The sequence below is a fragment of the Gallinula chloropus genome (genome assembly GCF_964237585.1).
Source record: "Gallinula chloropus genome assembly, chromosome: 12".
NCBI classification, from domain to species: Eukaryota; Metazoa; Chordata; class Aves; order Gruiformes; family Rallidae; genus Gallinula; species Gallinula chloropus.
Genome location: NC_140097.1, coordinates 19699068 through 19719321, shown reverse-complemented (window position 1 = coordinate 19719321; position 20254 = coordinate 19699068). Strand labels below are relative to the sequence as shown.

The following is a 20254-nucleotide window of genomic DNA, read 5'->3' as shown; positions in this document are numbered from 1 at the left end:
CCCTCTGGCTGATCCCACACTCATCTCCAGGGTTCCTTCCAAATTTGGGGACCTGCCAGGTGCATTTTTATCAACAGCGTCCCCCCTAGCAGGTGACTCTTGCCTCTTAAATAATCTCCCTGAGGAAGAAGCAGCCAGGAGGCTGGGGATGGGTCTGCAACCAGCTTATCGCTTGCAGCTTCCAGACCTGGAAGGAGTTGGAATCAATGTGTTTGTCGCTCCCACAGAATAAACAGCCTCGCCGAGGACCTTGGCAAGCGGAGCCGCGGCTGCCTTTGAGGCAGTTGTATAGTTTGCTTTCTGGGACAAAGGCTACTTAGACATCTGGGTTTGTGTTGGGGATTTTGGGGGGAAACATAAATTATTAGTTTGCTGTGTGAATGGAGGAGGACTTTGATTGCTTTGCCACCGTGCTTTTACCAGCTTACTACTGTACAGGCTAAATCCACAATCTCCTGCTTGGGAAGGAGAAGCTGGGAGGCTGCTGGCTGTGTCCTGAGAACAGAGGGCTGAGCAGACCTTTCCTGACCTTCTGGTGCACTGAGAAAACACGCTCATTTTATGGGCAGTTAATTTATAGAAAGTTCCTGTTTAAATTTCCTCAAAGAGCTGTAAAACCGGAGGACAGCTGCACCCAGCACGCAGCTGATCAAACGCTGCTCCGCTTGCAACCTGGCTTACCCTCCCCTTTCTCACCGCCGCTGACTTGGGGTGAGGGTAGCCTTGGGGAGATATCCTCCCAAACTGTTTGGGAAGGTGCTCTGTAAAAATAAAAGGGGGGAAAAAAAGAGGGGGAACACAACCCAACTGGCTGGTCCTTCGGGGTGTCCTGCTTGCTCGGGGCTGGGTGTGTGCAGGGTTAAGTTGGGTTTCTGTGGCATTCAGCCTGGTTCAGAAGGGTGCTGCAGTGCTGTGTGCCTGGGGTGGTGCTGCCTATCGATGGAAATAACCCCCCTCCAGTCTGAAATAACAACCTGGTTTGCCTTTTGTTCCTAGTCCAGGTATGGGAAAAGCTGTATTTCTCTCCTGCTGCCTTCCCCAAACACCAGGAATAAGCAAAAAGCTGTTTGCAGTTGTGTCTGTGCCCCTTGCAGTGACAGAGACTCGCTCATGGGGATGGTGCTGGTGCACCCCAACTCCAGAAACCCGCTTCTCCATGGGTCCCTGCAGCAGCAAGGCGACAGCACTCCAGCCTGGGTGTGTGCTCTATTGAATGTGACACTGATAGCTAATTGTCATTCAGTTTGCAGAGAGATTGGGATCTTAAAGTCATGGAGCCCCTCTTCTGATGATGGGCAGGCTCACGTTTTCGCCCTGCTCCTAGGCTGCTGCTGGATGATCTAATTTTCCCCTCACCTTGTTGCCATGTTAAAACTAACTTTGAAGAAAAGGGGGGACTTCCAGCCCATGTCCAAGGTTCCATGTCTAAACTGCTCCTTCACTCCCAGCAACACATGTCCTGCTGCTCTGAACAACCGTCCTGCCTGGGCTCCCAGCTCTCCATGCTTATCAGCCCTCTGCTGCAGGGATGGTGGTGAAGCCTTGGCCCCTTGGGAAGGGCCCTTGGATGTTTCCACTGTTGTCTCCCATTTGTTCTAGGGGGTGTTTGGCTGGGGCAGAAAACTACTTTGGCATGAGCAGCTGGAATGTTGAGAGACTTTCCTGGAGCCCTCTGCGTTACTGCCAGGAATTTAACAGAGGTACAGTGGCAGGAATGAGCCAAGGGGAGCACTTAACCCCATTATAAGTTCCTGAACCTGTGAGGGCTCCTGGAATAAACCCCTTCAGCAGGTTCCCTGATCAGATGCGAGAGAAAACTGTGCTTGGCATGCTCAGGGCCTGAAATCTCTTCCTTTTGTTTAACCTGGGGCCTGTTTCCCTTCCTTCAGATCTCCTCTGCAGCAGTTGATAAGCAGCCGGTCCCTTCTTGGAGAAGAAAATGCTGCAGAAAGAAATGCCAGGAATGTGAGCAGCAGGTGGGGACTGGCAGATGTACTTATCAATCACAGCAGGCTGACGGAGTGGTTTATTTCTCTAAAGAGCTACTGTTTGCCTCCGGCTTGGTTCTGTGTGTCTTCTCCAGCCTTTACCAGGGTTGGAGATAAGACTTGGGGTAGTTTTCCCATTTTTTTTTAAAGTTTTTTTTCTTTTTTTTGCTGAGGCATGGCATGCTCTGTGTAGGATGCCCGGCTCCAGGAGGCCAGAGGAAGGAGGCGGTGAAGCTGGACCCTCTGGATCACACTGAAAGGGTCACAGCAGCATTCCTAGTAAATAACGTGCTTCATCTTGGGGATGGGCTTTGGGAAATCTTGCTTCTGTGTTGCCCAAGCAGAAGGCAGACTCGATTAGTTAATTGAATTTGCTGCGCTGTTGCTTTTCAAACCATGACTTCATATCTCCGAGGAGTCTGGAGTTATTTCTGTGGACAAAGCCCTGTCTTAAGGTGCTGATACTTTCAGGGGATCACCTGCACTGACAAGTGAGGACCATGCAGCTCCAGGCTGCAAAACTGCCTTGTAGAAAGGGGAGCAGGACCCTCTGGTCTTCAGCAGAGGGGGGTCTGAGGGGATTCAGCCACAGCTTGAGTGCTGGGTGTTTGCTGCTGCACCTGAGTTTTGCTTTTTGGATCACTTGGTGCTTCACATGGGGATGCCTTTTGGTAGCAGGACAACCTGATTTACATGAAATAACAGCCTGACTGGGAAGAGCTTTATCAGTTGATCTCAGCAGCTTCCCGGTGTGCTGGCGGGGTATGGTACAAGCAGAGCCAGCCTGCTGTCACCAATGACGTTAGCGATGTTTTCCCCTCCTCTCAGCTCTCATTCCGACTGATACACTTGTGTCAGGCTGCGTGTTACCCAGCGCTTCAGACCCACTCCAGTGTGTGCCCTGGTCCTTGCAGAACCCACCAGAGACGTGTAGGTGATGCGACCAGACCTCTCCTTAAATGACTTACAGGGTTTTTGCTAGGTTACTTCACCCAGGCTGGACAACGCTGTCTTCTGCAGTGCTGCAGGGTCCCATCTCCAGTCTCAGTGCTTTGCCTTCACAGGGATGCTGCTGGTCTACATAGTTGATATCCTTTTTTTTTTTTATTATTATTATTTAAATAAAAAACGAAGGCACATCTGCCCATAATCCTCTTAGCAGTTTTTCTTTGCATCCCTCCTTGGTTTTGTGAAAGAGCAGGGTAAGAAAGAAAGAGCTTCCTCGAGGAAGGGGAGCAGCAAGGGGAAGGGAGCAGGCACTGCTATGGCACAGGGTAATGCTGGCAGGAGCATCGCTTCTGTGGCAGCAAAATGTTATCTTCAAACTCTGCTCAGGCAGCACCACCTTGCCCAGGCAGAGCCTGGATTTGGGAGGGGCTTCCTTCGGGTTGTAAAGCAGTTCAGATTCTGGAGCAAAGGCGGCAGTTAAATTGGTGATGGGAATCGCTGCCCTTGAGTTGCTCCCAAACTCTGTTCTGGGAAGCCCCTTGCCTGTGGACTCATCAGAGGCCGGCATCCTGGCTGTGCCCTCCTGCTCCTGCCGTGTCTGGTCCCGCAGTGCTGCCCGGCTCAGGGCTGGCCGTGGCTCAGCCGGTGAGTAATGTTCCCGTGGAGATGGGACGGAGCTGGGACGGCGCAGGGCGTAGCACCCGTAACCAGGGAGCACGCACGGCCAGATGCTGTAAGCCCCTTATTAGTGCATTCCCAAGGAGTTGCCTCTCAGTTGCAGTGATTTGGTCAGAACTCCCTATTACAGGACATCCCCAAATTAATTCCAGGTTGGGATGGATTCAGTCGAAAACTCTGGGCCTGGGGTTGCCTGCTTCAGCTGCTGTGGCTGCTTTTCCTCCACAGTGCTGGCTGGGTGACACTGGTCACAGCACCTGCTGCTGGGACTGATGGATTCCATTTAACTCTTGAACTTAATGTCTGGAACAGGAATTTCCCTGCCCCAGGCTTTGCTCCAGGCTTTCAGCCAAACCAGTTCACTCCTTTCCAGGAGCTAAAGGATTGATTAAATAAAAAAAGCCAAAGCTTGAAGGTGTGTAGGTATTTAAAAAGCAGAGCAGCTTGCATTGAGGGGTGCTTGGCCTGGCACAATGGCTGGAAGGCTGGCAACCCTGGCTTTGATTGCAAAGGATGTGCCACCTCCTTTCCCAACAAAGCAGCCCCGTATCTCAAGTATCTTCTCAGGTTACAGGCGTCTGAAAGGCTCCCAGTCCCCCCCAGTGCTTTATAGACTTGATCTGCCAAGTTAAGTTTTTCAAAGACTTTGGTATGGGGCATCCTATAGCCTGAGGGTCTGGATCGTTCCTGGGGTGGGTGGGAGGGAGGTGCTGTCACCGCCCCCGGGCACAGGGAGCAGGATCCACCCCTCCTGGGCTGCTTGCTGAGTGCCACAAATGGGTGAAGGCTTTACCTGTCTCAACGGGAAAGAGAACCAAGCACTGGAAATAGCGCTGGAGAAGAGGAGAGAGATGCAGTGCTTGCTGGGACGGACTCACGGACAGCTTTAATTCTCAGGTACTCTCGCTTTTTAAACTCAGTATTTGCAGCCTTGGGGTGGTGAGGTGTGGTTTGCCTTGCCTGGAACACTGGTGGTGTTGGGAGAGGAGGATCTGGGCTCTGTGCACAGCAAAGTCCCCGGCTGGCTGGCGTAAGTGCTTGAGGAGCAGCTGCGAGGTGGTCTGGCTGCTGCCCTGTGGTGGGACATGTGCTGCTGCTCTCTAGAAGGTTTTCTTCCCTGTTTTGTGTGGAGGCTGCTTCAGTTCTCAAACCTGGATAGGTTTCCTCTGGGCTCTGCTGTGGTAGGATAGCAGAGGCCTTTGAAGGACTGTGCTGAGCATATGATTATATTTGAGAAGTTTCCAAACTGCGTCATTCTTCATCATTACATCACACTTCTTGCTGCAGCTGCTGGCCAGCTGTTGTGTACATGACTCTGGGAAGCGCCAGGTACAAAACTCAGCCTGAGGACTTCAGCCTGTCCAGCACAGAGACCAAGATGCACCAAAGCTGCAGCAGAGACCTTGTCTGAGGTAGAAGAAAACGCTTCCTTTGGGGAGGCTGGCCACTAAGCCCTGGCTGGCTGCTGCTGGCTGCATGGTGTAGAAACCTCGGTGCTGCTGGGGAGGGCATCCTGTCCTGTCCGGTACCCAGCGGTGATGCTGTGATGCAGGCAGTGTTGTGGTCCTAGGTCAGACCTGTGAAGGGAGCGCACCGTGACTATAACAGCAAGCCAGGCTGGTTTTGGCGTAGCTGCTCTGCTTTATAAGGGGTGGACTGAGATGCTAAACCCACAGTTTTCCGCTGGTTATTAAGCCCAGAAGCACTGATGCGGAGTTCCTTTTCAGGGCGGGGGGCTCTTGGGTAACTGCAGCCTAAACCTGGCTGCAGTGTAACTTCTTTTTAATTTATTTTTAAACTTTAATCCTAACCTCCGGGTGAGGAAGTGGGAATTGTGAGCTGGCTTCGTAACCGGCTCTGCCAAATGACTCGTCCGTCACCTGGACTGTGCTGCATCCTCCGGATGCCGCGCAGCATAGCCATGTCCTGCAGGACCAGCCTGATCTCAGCTACAACCTTACAGGTCAGCCCGAACCTGCAGTCTGTTCCTGACAGTAAGCCAAGGAAATACTGTGTAGCTGTGAGGTGACATACCAGGAGCGAAGCTCTGGTGCGCGCGTAGTCATTGGGTACCGAGTCGCTGCGCTCGCCACCTGGGGATTGGAATTGCTCTCCCCGTTCTGGAGGCTGAATGGGCCGCACTGTGATAAGCAGTTTAATTGTTTCCCCACATCTGCAGCGGCGCCGTAAAGCGAAGGGATGTAAAGAGAAGACAAGGGATGTAAAGAGAAGACAAGCTGGAACGGGAGCCCAGCGCACCTTGGGAGCCTCACCGCCCCTCTGCGACGCCGAGGCTGCGCTGTGCCTGTGGCTCGGGAGCATCTCTCGCCGCGCAGGCCTCATGCTCCCGCTAAACTCTGTTCTCCTGCGCCATTTGATAGCATCAGGCCATCAGGTTTTCTTTCTGGGAAGTGTTTTGGATTTACTGAAATGGGAACGAGACTGTGAGCAGGGTCCAGTGGGTGCCAGTAATGGGGTACCCCCTTGAATTAAGGGATTTGGGCATTGCCTCAGTAATAAAGAACTCAAAGCAAGGGTGACTCGGGGAGGGGGATCAGAAGAAGAGGCTTAGAGTGATTGAGGACAAATCTGTTTCTCTTATGGTAACCTGCTCTCAGGGATGCTTTGGACAGTTGTGGGTGGGTTTTGGGCTGGGAAGTGGGATGTCCTCATTTCTTTCCTGGGATCAGTACAAACTGTGCCTAGGGCCATGCTCTGGGTGCCCCAAGGCAGAGAAGATGGGAGTAGAGCTCAAAGTGTTAAACATACAGGTGTAGAGGCATTGCTGTTGTGAAGGATTTCAAAGTGTGAGAAAATTGGCTAAGAAATGCAGACGTGAAGGGGAGAGTGGGGTCTGGGTGCCCAAAACACATGGTGAGCAGGGAAAGGTGATGCTCAGCTCAGACCTGAACAGGTACAAAACTTAGCAGAGGTTTGGCTTAATTTTCTGTGTTGCCTCTGAATGGCATCTGACTCTTCCTGGGGCGTGCATTGGAGTTCCAGTGACTGCCCCCATTCCTGGGATTCTTGCAGAGGGAGCAGGTAAGTCATCGTGCGCTTCGCTGTGTTATTTTGCACTGGGAAGGAAGTAGGTACTTTATTTTCTTTCTCTTTTGCAACTGAAATTCATATTTTAATCTCCCTGCTTGAGTCAGGAGGAGAGCAGAGCAGATGCTGTCTCCTGTGTCATCGTGTGGCTCTTGTGTCCGCACTGCTGTCACCCAGGAAGCCATGGGACACAGTGCTGGGAGGCAGGCTGCAGTCTTTTGCCTTCTAGGCAAAGCACAGGGGCGAGTCAGAGGGATGCAGCCTGTGCTCACACTTGGAAATGCTCAGTGGGGTTTTCCCCTCAGAAGCAGGGAGGTCTTGTGTGGGTCAGAGACACTTGAAACAAGGTGGTTTTCCTGCGAGGAAGGGACAAATTGCTGAAATCCTCTTTTCTTGTGTACTCTGCCTGTACCCAGGTCCCAGTCTGGTGGCTGAGTGGGGCAGTTTGATCCTATTTTTTTTTCCCAGTTACCCACAGGCAAAGCCAGGAATCTGCAAAACCCGGTGTCAAACACCTTTGTTGCCTTACGAACGCTTTAATTTAGGCTGAAACTTGTCAGCGATAGGTTTAAACCCATGATGTTTTGGAAAGAAAAAGAAAGAAGTTGTGGGTTGTTTGTTTTTTTTCCAGTCCCTTTCTTGGCCTGTGGAATTTGGGCGCTGGCAATGGCAGGGTGTGCTTGTGCTGGAATTGCGGGGGGGAGTTGCTTGGAGCAAGGCTTGGAACTTCTCTGCCTTGGAGCTTCTGTGCCGTGGGGGTGCGGCGCTGCGCCGCTTGCGGGGGAGGCCGGTTCCCCTGCCGCGGGTTCGGTAGATCCCGCTGCCTTTGTACCTGTCAGGGCTGAGGACTCGCTCGCTCGAGGTAAGCAGCCGGCTCGGGATCGAAGGGAACGGAATGGGCTTGGACTGAAATAATTCAACTTGGCTCCTGGTTTCTCCATCCCGGAGCGGGGTGGGGGTAAAGCTGGAGCTGCCTCTTGTGTTGGTGGACCTGTGGTGAGGGGTCCAGCCTACCCCCTGCTCCTGGCTGAAGCCGTGAAGGCCATGGTTGAAACCAGGCGAGGGTTAGGTTTTAATTATGGTGTGCAAGTAAACAAGGTAATTTAGGTGAAAGATAATGCGGTGAAATGAATGCTGCTGGAAAGCGATGCAGGCTCTGGAAAGCGATGCAGGCTCTGCTGGTGCCCTTTAAGGTGCTGGTCTTGGCTTTTTTCATTTACATCAGCCTGGTTTGCACTGGAGCACTTGGGAAGCTGATGGACTGGGAAAGCCTCGTGCTGTCCTCCTGCTTTGGCAAGTTGTGCTGTTGGTGCCTCGGTGCTTTTGGACTTGCTGTGTGATTGAAGGGCTGGCCAGCTCGGGTTGAGGGGGGGTGGGCTGGTGAAGAGCAGACAGCTTTACTGGAGCAGCCCAGAGAGGAGGAGGCACCTACAACAACCTGCACCTGCAGGAAGGGGGTTATCAGTTTGATGGGTTCTGGTGACTCCCGAATTTCTGCGGGTTTAAGGGAATGTGCTGCCCAGCTGGGAGCTGCTGATCTTCAGGGAGTTAATTCCTCCTCCAGAAGCTTTCTCTGCTGCTGAGGCATGGGAGCGATGCAGCTTTCCCATTTTACGCTGGGTGGTTGAAGCTGGATCGCTTACATCTCGTTCTGCCAAGAAGTGTTTAGAATAGTTTTCATGAGGAAGGTTGAAAGTTGCAGGTCCGTGGCCGATGCCCTGCCTGCTCTGCATAAATCACTGGGTGGTGAATATATTTAAATGAGGAGCTGTGGCAGTCTTGCTGGCTGAGTCATAAACCAGGGCTGAGCAGCTCTGTAAAGCTGAATCTTAATGCCTTGGCGTGGAGTGGCTGGGTGGGGTGGTGAAGCTGATGGGGTGGCGGGATGTTTCTGAGCAGGATGTGCCTGTCCTTAGTTACGCTGCTGTCAGGACTAGAAACGATGCTGCTTATGGAGCCAGGGTGCTGAGAACAGCTTTTTGTCGGTGGTGCTGGCCTTGTTTCGTGTTGGGCTTTGCACCCCTTGCTAGGAGCAGCAGATCTTGTCCCTGGCAGGCAGGGGAGAGATCCTAAACCTCGCTTAGTGCTGAAGCCCTGCTGCTGTGACATCAACCTGTAGGAAATTATGGTGCTTAAACACTCCAAGGACCTTCTTGAAATATTTCATTATCTGAGGAATTTTGTGGGATACCCAGAAGGTGAATATAAACCCTTGGAATGTGGCTGCCTCTCCAACAAGCACTCCAGCCAAACGTGACTCTCAAATATGAAACCTCATCAAGATTTTCTCTTTTTTTCTTTTATTTTCTTTTTTTTTTTCTTATTTTTTTTCAGATTTGGCTTTGGTTGCTGCAGCCCTCAGCCCTCCTTTCACTGGAGGAACCCTGCCTGCTCTTGGGTGCTCCAGCATTTCGCCTCCAGCTTCAGTCCCGTTAGGAAAACTTGCTTGCCTGGTAGCTGTGTCCTAGGGAAGCTTAAATGCTCTTCTTGGTGTGCAGAGCTGTTCTGGTGATGGACAAAAAAGTATGTTGCTCTGCCATCAGCGTAGCCAAAACAGGCTTGAGGGTCCTGCTACAAGCACTCTGGCCAGGCTTGGGTGTACTGCCAGAGCTTTGGAAAGGTTTCCTCCAGAGCAGGGTTTTGAGGTGTTTGGCATTCCCAAAGAGGAGGCTTTGCAGGACTGGCCTGTCTGTTGGTCTTCACACCTCTAATAGCTTTGCTTGCTGATTTGATGTGTAGAGCTTTGTACCTTTTTAATTAAAAAAAAAAAAAAAGCTACAAAATAGGCAGCCAGAATGGTGAGAAATTCTGTGTGGCACCAGAGCTCTCTGGGCTCCTCTGTACGACTCATGTGATGGGCTCTGAAAGCCGAACTGGGCAGGAACTTCAGTGAGGTTTCCTGCCCTGCTAGACATGGGAGTTTATCCCTCGGGGTCTTTCTCTTTCTCCATGGGCTCTTTAGTACTTAATAAGACAAAATGTCCAATGGAAGCTTCCTCTCTGATTAGGATATTCGTTGTTTCTCTTCCGTGTGGCTTCTCTGAAGCCTCATAAGGGGGTTTGTTCAGCCTTTAATTCAATTAAGAAATCAAGCGAGAGATGCAGATCTTTTTAGCCTCATTGGCTTCAGTGCTCGTGACTGCATCTGAAGGGAACATCTGCGTGGTACAGCAGGGCAGCTTGGGAAGGAATCCTTTGGGCTTCTGCTGAGATTTCAGGTGCTGCTGGAGGCTTGGGGGGGATTTTGTCCCTTTAGAGCACAGGGTGGAGGAAAGACTGGGGTCACCTTGGTTTGAAGCCCCTTCTGCAGCAGCACCTCCAGATGACATCTCCTTTCCAACTGGGTGACTCCGATGAAAGGTCGTTAGCTGGTGTCAATTAGACTCGAAACAGCTGGTGGATGGTGAGCGATACCAGGGGACAGGACACACAGCAGTGACTGTCACACCGCTTGCTCTTGCACATGTCCTTCAGTGCCTGCCCGCTGAGGAGCACAAGGCTCACACTGAAAAAGTGACGTCCTGCGGCTCGTTTTCCTGTGTTTCCTTGTCTTGTGTTGGGTGCTTTGGGCGTCCTCTCTGGCCAGTGCTGCTGAGAGGTCTTCTGCACACCTTGCTGCGCTGCCTTGGCCAGGCAGAGTTTCTGCTGCTTGGTTAGGAATTGCAGCGGGTGCTTTTCTCAGGTGGGGGTGGCTTAGCCTGCCTGGGCTGCGGGGGTGCTGCGGGCCACTCTGGGCTCAGCTTAGCACACTGAGGACTTTGGTACAGAAATCCAGGTTAGCTTTACGATGATGCACAGCTCAGCTTTGCTACTGCAAATACAGGTGTAAGCCAGCTGGCCCTCCATGTAAATCATTTTGAGGGTCAGAGTATAGTGTACACCAGCACCCATGCAGTGCTGGGGATCTGTCTTGAGTCCTAAATCTCCAGCTTCTCATGTCTTGAGCAACTAGTGCCCCTCAAATCCGACTGTGGGGTTGTGGGGCCTGATCTCATGTACTCCAACCCATGGGATAACGCTGCCTTTGCTTTGGAGTTGATGTCGGGAATTTGGGCAGGACGCAAACCTTTCCTGACAGAGGAGAAGTCTAGAGTCAAAAATACCTGGTTTATTTTGGTGCCTTGAGCTCTGGTTTTCACTAAATCTTGGAAACTGATAAAGCATCTGTGTGTGTGTGTGTGTGTGTGTGTGTGTGTGTGTGTGTGTGTGTGAGTGTGTGTGTATACACACACCTGTCATGTTTGTCTTCAAACTATGCAGTTCATAGCATTAGTACGGAAGGAGCTACTAGCCCAGTCTTTGTTGCTGGGCTTTGTTTTGTTTTAAACCTTTTGTAGTTTAATTTCCTCTGGATTTTTAGTATTTTAGTACTACCACCTTACATTCCCTTAAACAAAGAATGAAATACTTGGAGTTTTACACTCTCAGTTTCCAGGCAAAAAGTTTCAAGAGGAGTTTTGAGGGGCTCACTGCGGGCTGGCGGTGCGCTGGCAGCCCAGGCGCAGGCAGAGCCGCAGTGAGATGGATGCCCTTAGGCAGACAGCCCCTTGCTCTGCCCTGCTACAGCTGTATATTTAGCCTATATGCCCTTTCCAGTAACAGCCGGGAGAAGATGCCTGGGGAGGAATGCGACTCATCCTTCCCCTGAATGCCGTCCCGGGATCCTGCTATCTGTCACGCAGCGCTGCTCGAGCCAGAAACGCTGCCTCACCGACTTCCCCTTCTACAAAACTGTCCTATCAAACCTCCCCCTCTTTTTTTGGGGGAAGGGAGGGGGTGTTGGGTTTTTTATAACCCCAAAAAAACCCTTTTATGAAGTGTTAACACTCAGGTTCATAGCCCCATTGGCTCCTGGGGGAAACTCGGTGTGTTTGGGTTGGAGCCTGGTTCAGGTTAGTTTGGCTGCTGGACGGAGGAGAGCACGGCCTGTGTTCCCCATCGCCCTTGTGCCCCAGCACATCCCACTTTGTTTTCCCCTGGGGCTGGCTCACAGTGTGTGGTGGCACTGGTGAAGCTGTCCTCGGTGATTTTTTGGACTCTCCTGCTTGTTGGTGGGTATTTGTACCCCAATATGCCTGTTTGCCAGCAGCCAGGAAAATGGTGGCTCTACCTGACTGGGATGTTTGGAATTCCAGGGGGAAAAAACTGATCTCCGAGGCCTCCTAAATACTTGGGAAGATAATATCTGAGTTTCCTTTCAACTGAATGCACTTGAAGATATGATCTGAGTTGGTTCTCTGGGAATAATGAAGTGGGAAGGAGGGACTGACTCTGGCTGCTGAGACTTTTCATTCAAGAGGCTGAAGTCTCGCCCAGCCAAAACCTGCGGTGAGCGCAGTGGCCACCGGAGGCACAGCTCAAGCACAGGCCAAGCAGCCCGTGCAGGCTGCAAGGGGCGTCTTGGAGCTGCCTCTGCAGGACATGCTGGAGGTCACACACCCTACTGAGTATGAAAGCTGCTGGTGTGATGAGCAGCCCAGCTTCCCCCGTCAGCCGGAGCAGAGGCGTCGGTCAGCGTCTCCAGCCCCAGACTCAGGGGGACAACTGTGAGCAGGTTTTGCTGGCCATGGGGGGATGTGAGATGCATGTGAGAGGGCGGTGGGAAGGCTTCATCACACAGAGCTGTGGGTTTCAAACGAAAGGAAGAAGCAGCTTTCCGCTGTCTTTCGTTAAGCTACAGGAAAGTTAAATGTCTTGGTGCTTACTCTAGCAGAATAAAAACCACTGCGAGGTGTTGATTGCTGTGACCACTTCCCGTACAGGCTTCCCCAAGCTGTTTGTGGCATGTGGGGCTTGAAGCAGCAGTTCAGTGACCGCTCACAACCGGGTTCCCTGCCAGCAGCTCGTCCCCCTGCCTGACACACAACTTTTAGCACTGCTGGGTTTGGTTTGTTTGGTTTCTCATTGTCAGAGTTTCCTGTTACTGATGCCAGATTTGCTGGAGACAAGCGATGCAAAAGTGCAAGAAGGGGCGAAGCTGGGCAGGTATTGGGTTTGTGTCCATAGTCCTTCGAGCTGGGTGTTGGTTCTGTTGGCCATGTCACCTCTTGAGATGTAGTTTTGGGGTGAAGTGCATGCAGCCAGGTCAGTACCTCCTGGGCTGGCGATGTCTGTGGTGACCGGCTAGTGATGGCATGGCGAGCTTGTCAGCTGGCTGGGGGGGTATAAGGGGCTCCCATGGCTTCAGGAAGCAGAGTCACAGAATATACTGATTTGGAAGGGACCCATAAGGATCATCAAGTCTGACTCCTGTGTCATGGCCAGCCGGTCCAGGGAGGAGATTGTCCTGCTCTCTCCACTGTGTTGGTGCAGCCTCACCTTGATCACTGGGTGCAGTTTTGGGCACCACACTACAAGAGGGATGCAAAGCTATGGGAGAGTGTCCAGAGGAGGGTGACAAGGTTGGGGAAGGGTCTGGAGGGGAAGTCTTACGAGGAGAGGCTGAAGTCCCTGGGTTTGTTCGGGTGGGCTCTACTAAGGCAGCTTTCTCCTGCAGTAGCTGCCTGCTGCTTTGTTTTTGATGTATGCACGGCTGTAAGCAGGCAGCTGTGATCACAGCGTCATGCCAAACTTTTCTTCTAGAGAGGCCTCCAGTCTCACTGTGAAGCCACCATCCCCACAGAAGCCTGGTCAGCAGGGATGGATGCCATCGCTCTGAGTGGGCAGCTACGGTGGTGTCCTTCCTCCACCCCTCCTGTTCCCTTGCAGTGGCTGCGTGCCGGCTCGGCTGTGCGGGACGTATGCCCCTCTGTGCAGCTGTTCCCCTGTCCCCCTTTCCATAACTCATCCCTGGCACTGCAGGGTCTGGATCCTGGGTCATCCTCTGCAGACAGCAACAGCTGAAGCCACCGAGGCTGGAAACAACCCCCAGAGCCTTTTGCAGGACATTGCTGTAGCTCACAGCATAGGCTGCTGGAGGGGGTGCTGCCTGTGTTTTGGGGTGCATCCGGAGCCGGGCAACTGTGGAAACTCTTACTGTTTCCTGAATTTCATGCTCCAAGTGTTCTTTGTGCATGTCATGTGTCAGGCTCGTGGGTTGAGGAGACTTTATCTCTTTTGTTCACAAACGTGGTGATGGGCTGCTCTGCCCAGACATGCTGCTTCCGAGCTGCTTCTGCCTCCTGCCCCCCTCCTCGGGCTCCTTCAGCACCACGCAGCCCTGTGTGGAGCACCAGCCACCTCTGCCCTGACTGGGCCATCAGGCTGGCACCGTTGGTTCCTGCTGTCGTGTTTTGGACCAGGGGAGTGCGTAGGGCAGGGTGCCACCTTTGTGTGCCTGGCTGGTGACGCTGGGTTTCATCATTCCTCCCGCTTGCCGCCTTGACACGCAGATGCGCGGTAGCTGACGGGACTTGCCCAGAGATCCTCCTGTGGAAACATGCACGAGAGATCTTTGCAGAGACAATAGCTCTGTTCTGGAAAGTTGCTCTGGCCTTTTTAGCTGAGTCTGGGTTTGCTTCCTTAGAGAAAGGCTGCTCATTTGATGCTTTCTTTAATGAGGAATTTGGTAAATAAGCCATGAGGTAAGTGGGATTCCTCCTGACTCTCCTAAACACCTTCTTAGCTGAGTAGAGAATTGCACGGCAGTTACCTGGGCTTCCTGTGTGCTCGGTTCAGAGGCATTAATATGCTGGCAGTGATTAATTACCTCAGCCCAGCAATGTGATTGTGTGCTGGAGCAATTGGATTAGATGCAGCCGGACGGAGGCTTCGCTTTCACTGGTTCCTGCTGAAGTGGTGGCGTAACCAGCCACAGAGGAGGAGTGATTTCCAGGGCAGCCAGGCTTCCTCTGGCCCCACGCTCCTGGTTCTGCTCTGGGCAGAATGAAGGGGCTCTGGGAGGATGGGTGGTGGGGAGTAGCTACTTTGTCCGGCTCTCAGTCCTCCAGTTCAGTCCCACCTTCCGTCCGTGCTGCTCTGCTTATGAGTAAGGAAGGCAGAGCATGTCCTTAGTGTGCCGGTGGGCTTGTGTGGAGGAGCGAGCTCCAGTGTTGCCTTGACAAGTCAGCATCATATCAAGCGCCGCATCATGTCAACATGACTTCACCCAGCAGGCCCAATTCCATGTCTGAGGTGGTGTTTGGCACCGGAGACCAGGCATCACCACTGGCACGTGCACCGAGCGCTAGGACTCGCAGCAGATGTTGATACTGACTTTGATGTTTCATCCAACAGTCTTGGCGGCTCAAAGGTGAGACCAAAAGAGCTCCCAGAAGCAGGAAGAAAAAGAGAAAGTCTTTTCTTTCAGAAGATCAGACGGGATGAAATATCCTGAAATTCAGGACTAACCTGAACCTCTGTGTTTGTTCTGTGAAACTCTGAGTTACGTACAGATCCTGCTGGAAGAAGGAGCACCGTGCCACGTAGAGGAGCCAGGGTGGCTTAGCCCTGCCTTGTAGCTTCAAGTGCCAGCCAGGGCAGTTGGCCTGATGCTTCACCGAGATCAGCAGGTGACCGTGCAGCACGCCATCTGTGTTTGAGGTTTGGCCCCATTTGAGCTTGTGTGAAGGGTGGAGGTGTTTGCTCCTGGGGAGCTCCAGCTCTGTGCTGCTTTGGTGATTGCAGGTGACTGCCCTGAACACTGACTTTCCCCCACATGCAGCTGGGATGGTGTCTCAGCCAAGTGAGTCTGGGTTGGGCCGTGATAGCACCATGTGAAAGAATTCAGGCTCTTGAACTTCACAGAGGTCCCACTCGGGTCCCTGGCGCTGGTGGCCAGCGGAGCTGCTGAGCTGGACTTCTGGCTTTTAGGCAGAGGATCTCCTATCACAAGACACGTTCGGCCTTGAAGCACTAGGCCACGTAGACCTCAGCGCTGCGGGGGCGATGCCTTGTTCCAGCTATCTGCAGCCGCCTTTCCTCCTTAGCACACAGTGTGAGAGGCTGGCACTGTTTCAGCTTCTGTCAATTGTTTGGTGAGGAGAGATTTTTTTGGCGGTGCAAAGTTGTTCTCGGCTCTTCTGGGTTGTTTGGTTTTGTTTTTTCCCTTTTGTTACCAGGCACTGACTTTCTCCTACACCTCCTGTGTGCTCTGCTTCCATAGCTCCTCTAAAGTGACGTTATGAATTGGTGCGACCCGTGCGTGCCACATGAAACCTTCATGGACAATGTACGAGTTGCTTGGCTGAGGGATATGTCTCAGATGGGCGGTGTTTGCCTGCTCCCATAGCTGTTTCTGAAATGGGTGATGACTTCATCTTCCTCTCCTGCTCGCCACCAGATATCAGGAACCAGCTCCTCTCTGCCCAAATCCTCCCCTTGATCCAACAAAAACGGCCCAGGCCGGATTGTGTTACTTGGCTGAGCAACGCGGAGCTGTGCCCGCCTGCGCATGAGCTCTGACAGGCCACTGGCAGGGCCTGGCTTGAAGGACCTGGTGCTGAACCTCTCCAGACATCTCTACAGCTCGGAGTGGTTGTATACTGGGCGTCTGCCTGTCTGCCTGTCTGTCTGTCTGGGGTGTTTCTCCTCCGCTCAGGTGCGGAGGCCCAGCGCAGCTGTGAGACAGCCCCGTTTTCATGCTGATAGCATCTTGGCCCCGCAGCGGCTGCCGGGTTCTGCTGCTGCGCTCCTCCCCTGGTGAGTCTCTGATCCTGCCTGTGCTTGTGCACAGGTTGCCTTCCAGTCCCTCACACAGCAGGACTTGCCAACAAGCTTTAGGAGAGGTGGTAGCTCATGGGACGAGGCATCATCATCACAGTGTCCATACCTGGATTCCACAGAGTCTGAAGGTAATTCTTTTGTCTGCTTGCTTAAGGCACCACAGGGATGAGTCTTCCTCATTTTCCTGCTGTGATGGTCAGTGGCCTCCTCAGGACCTCTTGCAGATGCCTGCTCCCATCTCTGTAGCTCGTTCTCAGCCTGTAGTCATCTCCGTGCTGAGGTGGGTTCATCTGGGTTCATCCAGAATCAGAGTGTGTCAGACTCGTCCTCTGACCATGCAGGAGGATAGATAGAAGGAGATGTGCTCTGTAGGGGGTGTGACTTGTCCTTACCCACCTAGCCACTTGATCTTTCATGATGACAACCTCTGGAGAAGCAGCTCAGTTGTCTGGCTCCACATGAAGACCACTGCATGCCAGTTGCATTTGGGAAGAGCCTGGCCTTGGCTTTCCTCTTGTTTTGCCTGGTGCATTCCTGTCCCAGTTGTTTCAGGAAGGACGTGAGCAGTGGGGGAATGGGCTTCTGGCGCTGGCATCTCACTGACCATCCCACCATCTGTCTTGCTGTTTCCAGCAACGTTACCCATCCTGCCTCCGCTGCCTCTGTGGCCTTTCACTTGAGAGAGGTCTTCTGAGATTGGCAGTGCTGAGATCAGGTATCAGTTTCATGGGTGCTGTAGAACCTATGTTCAGAGATTACTGGGTACAGCTTGTGATTTCCCCTTCCTATGGCCCTCTCCATTAGCTGTGGCTGTGCTTGCTGCGTCCACTCCCTTGGGATGGGGGATGTTGGCCCCTCGGCATGAGTGGGTGGCTGTGAAAAGGTCCATCTTCACCGAAAGAGTTGTCAGGGCCTGGACCGGGCTGCCCAGGGAGGGGGCTGGCTGAGTCACCATCCCTGGATGTGTTTAACAGACAGGTAGATGAGGTACTTAGGGATATGGGTTAGCATAGGACAGGAACAGTTGGACTGGATGATCTTAAAGGTTGGAAAGCCAACCTTGTGATTCTGTGGTCCTTGCACGCTACCTCCCAGCTTCTCTAGAGTGCAGGTTTTAGGGTGCTTGCCTGACCACGGTGCAGCAAGACAGCTGCCCTGGGACATCCACGAGGGTGAGGCACAGTGGGATTTCCCTTCCCACACAGTCTGACTGCAGGGTCTCTTGGGACAGCCTGATGTGCATCACACCATGCAGCTGGAATGGGCTGGAGTAAGTCAAAGATGTGCTCAGAGGACTGACTGGGAGCAGCAGTTAGAACTTGGGCTGGATTTGCCCTGGGAATTTGGAGCTGCTTCTCTCTCGGCATGGAAAACAGGAGTTGCTTCAAAACCTGAGTGTACCTGGCCCGAGGGAGCCCAGTCCTGTGTGCTCCTGGGGCTGAGCAACACCTTCTTGGTCTGTACATCTGTCCTCCAGTTCTGCCTAACCCACTGTCCCGTTCGTCACCACTGTTGAGTTTGCTAGCCCCAAGCAGAGATTCCAGAGTGGGCAGCACAGCTTCCCCATGGCCCCAGATGGCTCTGTCCTCTTCCATGGACCCACCTGCTCTCCTGCAAACAGGCCATGAGGAGGAACACAGGGTGGGTGCCGATCTGTGACTCTTGTGCACCGTGGCTGAATGCAGTCTGGAGGGAGAATGGGCTGGGAAAGCCAAGGCAACGATGTGCTGAAGGAACAGAGGAGAGAAAGGAGACCTGTGATCCAGGGGCTGCAGAGAGGGTGGGCATGGGGAGGGGGCAAGAGGAAGAGTGCAGTGAAGTGAGAGAGAGATGGAGATGTTTCTCTGCGGTGTGGGGGCAGGTGAGCTGTGTAAGCAGGGGGAGGTGGATGGCAGGTAGCAGTGTGGGATGCGGTGTGTGTATAGCTTACTGCAGTCTGTTTCTTGGGGTGCATATTGCTGGCTCCAAAATTGAGCCTAAACACACTGATGTCAAAAGCTGGAACTGAGAGGAGACCTGAGAAGCATCTGTTGAGTGTCGAGCTGTCAAGATGGCACCTGTGGAGTACCGAAGGTTTCTTGGGACTCTCATTCTGGGTAACTGGGTTTCAAATCCACCGACGCCCCAGCCTGACCTCAGCTGCCCTTGAAAGGTCACCTGTTACTGCTGCGCTCTGGCTTGGTTCAGCTTGGATGCTGTGGCCCCAAAGCAGCAGAAACGTGGTTGTGTGCGTTGAAAAGCAGGAGGATCTTCTAGAGATGCTGTACATCAGAAGAGGAGCTGAGAAGCTCTCCCTCTCTGTAATGGTTGTGGTAACTCTTGTAGTTAAATCAAAAAAGCCGAAACGAAGAGGGTGGCGTGGCTGGTACCCCTCCAGCTGTTGCAAGGAGGTCTGTGTGGGTTAGCTGGCTGGCTTGGGTATCATAATGAATGTGCTGATCAGATTTCTTTTGTTTAACCAGGTTCCAGGACTCCTTAGGATGAGGCTGCTGTGAAGGACTGGCAGATCCCCTGCCTACGCTGCAGTGCCTGCGGGTTTCCCGGGGTCCCCTTTCTGGCTGGAGCACTGTCGCCGAGGCCGCTGGCAAGAATGACTGTTGGATGCCCACTACAGCCCCCTTTCCTGGGGAGGACTTGGCTCCCCGTGCTGTTGCTGGCGGCTTCTGCTCGTTGCCACTGGCCCAGCGAGCCGGCAGAAGTGGTTCGGGACTGGGAGAACCAGCTAGAGGCATCCATGCACTCCGTGCTCTCGGACCTCCGTGAGACTGTGCCGGCTGTGGTGGGCATACCGGACAGCTCTGCTGTGGTGGGACGCTTCTTCAGAGTCTCCATCCCCACGGATTTAATTGCTTCCAATGGAGAGATTGTCCAGGTGAGAAATGTCATTCCCTGACACACTTTTTTTTCCATCCTGAGCTTCCAGGACTTGAGCCAGCCGCCTCCTTGTAGGCTGGGCCAGGAGGACTGCTCTGGAGCAGCCTTAAGGTTCTGGAAGACTACGGGAGAAACTAAATTTAAAAATCCTCATTTTACTGCAGAGTTCCTTTCTTCTCTAATGGAGAGGGAAAACTTCTCAGGGATAACTGATGGGGTTTATTAGCTACATTTAAACAATGAAATACTCTGCCCCAGAACGATGGGCACGTGCGTAAGGAGATGTTGCCTCGGGATCTGGGGAAGGGACACAGATTCCCCAGGACTGCTGCTGCTCTGAGGCTCAGGGAGTTTGCTTTGCTGTGGTAACAAAACATTGATAGACAAACAGACTTTGTTCCGCCAGCGGCATGCTGGGCTGCCTTTGACACAGTCTCTCCTGACCTCATCCCAAAGTCCTCTTGGGAAAGACAGGAGCCTTTCTCTTTATCCGACTTACTCTGGTGTGTGTCTGCACTGCAGACACCTGAAAGGGTGTTCTGGATTCGGTCCTGAGGGCAAGAACGAGTCAGAGTAGCCTGGAGGAGGGTAGGCATGCTGCCAAACATGCGCCTGCTCAGCCTTTAGTCCTTTCCTGGGAGGGAGCTGAGATGTCTTCTCAGCATCTGCTTGCTTGGATCGTGTGGAGTTCAGAAAATCCTGTTTGGAAACAGGATCACCTTCCAATCTTGGGCTTTTTATTTCTTTTTTCCAAGAGCAAGACTGAAAAACAATTTTTAAAACCCGTTTTTAGAAAACATTGTGAGAAGACAGCCTTCTGGTGTGTCTCAGAAGATGAGAGGGAGATGGAGAGCGAGTCAGGAGAAAGCCTGACATCTCGGCTTCTCCTTGAAGGCAGGTTTGTTTCAGCTTCACGTGCTGTCACGCGGTGATCTCAATCCAGAGACGTGATCTGGCTGGCTCCAGCAAGGGTGCCAGGACCAGCAACAGGCAGAAAAGCTGCAGCCTGCATCTGGTGTCGACAGACTGGGAGGAAGGAAACGGTGGGTGAGCCCTTGGCTGGAGGAGTCAGAGAAGGGGACCCGCTGGTTTCGGAGCAAAGGCATTTAGTTTGG

General features: G+C 52.8%; 1 protein-coding gene across 5 annotated transcripts in view; it reads left to right on the top strand.

The window, feature by feature from the left end:
• DAG1 (dystroglycan 1) overlaps positions 1-20254 on the top strand; it is a 50175-nt gene that overhangs the window by 15586 nt on the left and 14335 nt on the right. For all 5 annotated transcript variants that reach the window (XM_084269807.1, XM_084269806.1, XM_084269804.1 and 2 more), the window contains exon 2: positions 18728-19137. In XM_084269807.1, the coding sequence (XP_084125933.1) occupies positions 18856-19137 (282 nt within the window). In that variant the 5' untranslated portion in view covers positions 18728-18855. The remainder of the gene's footprint in view (positions 1-18727; positions 19138-20254) is intronic.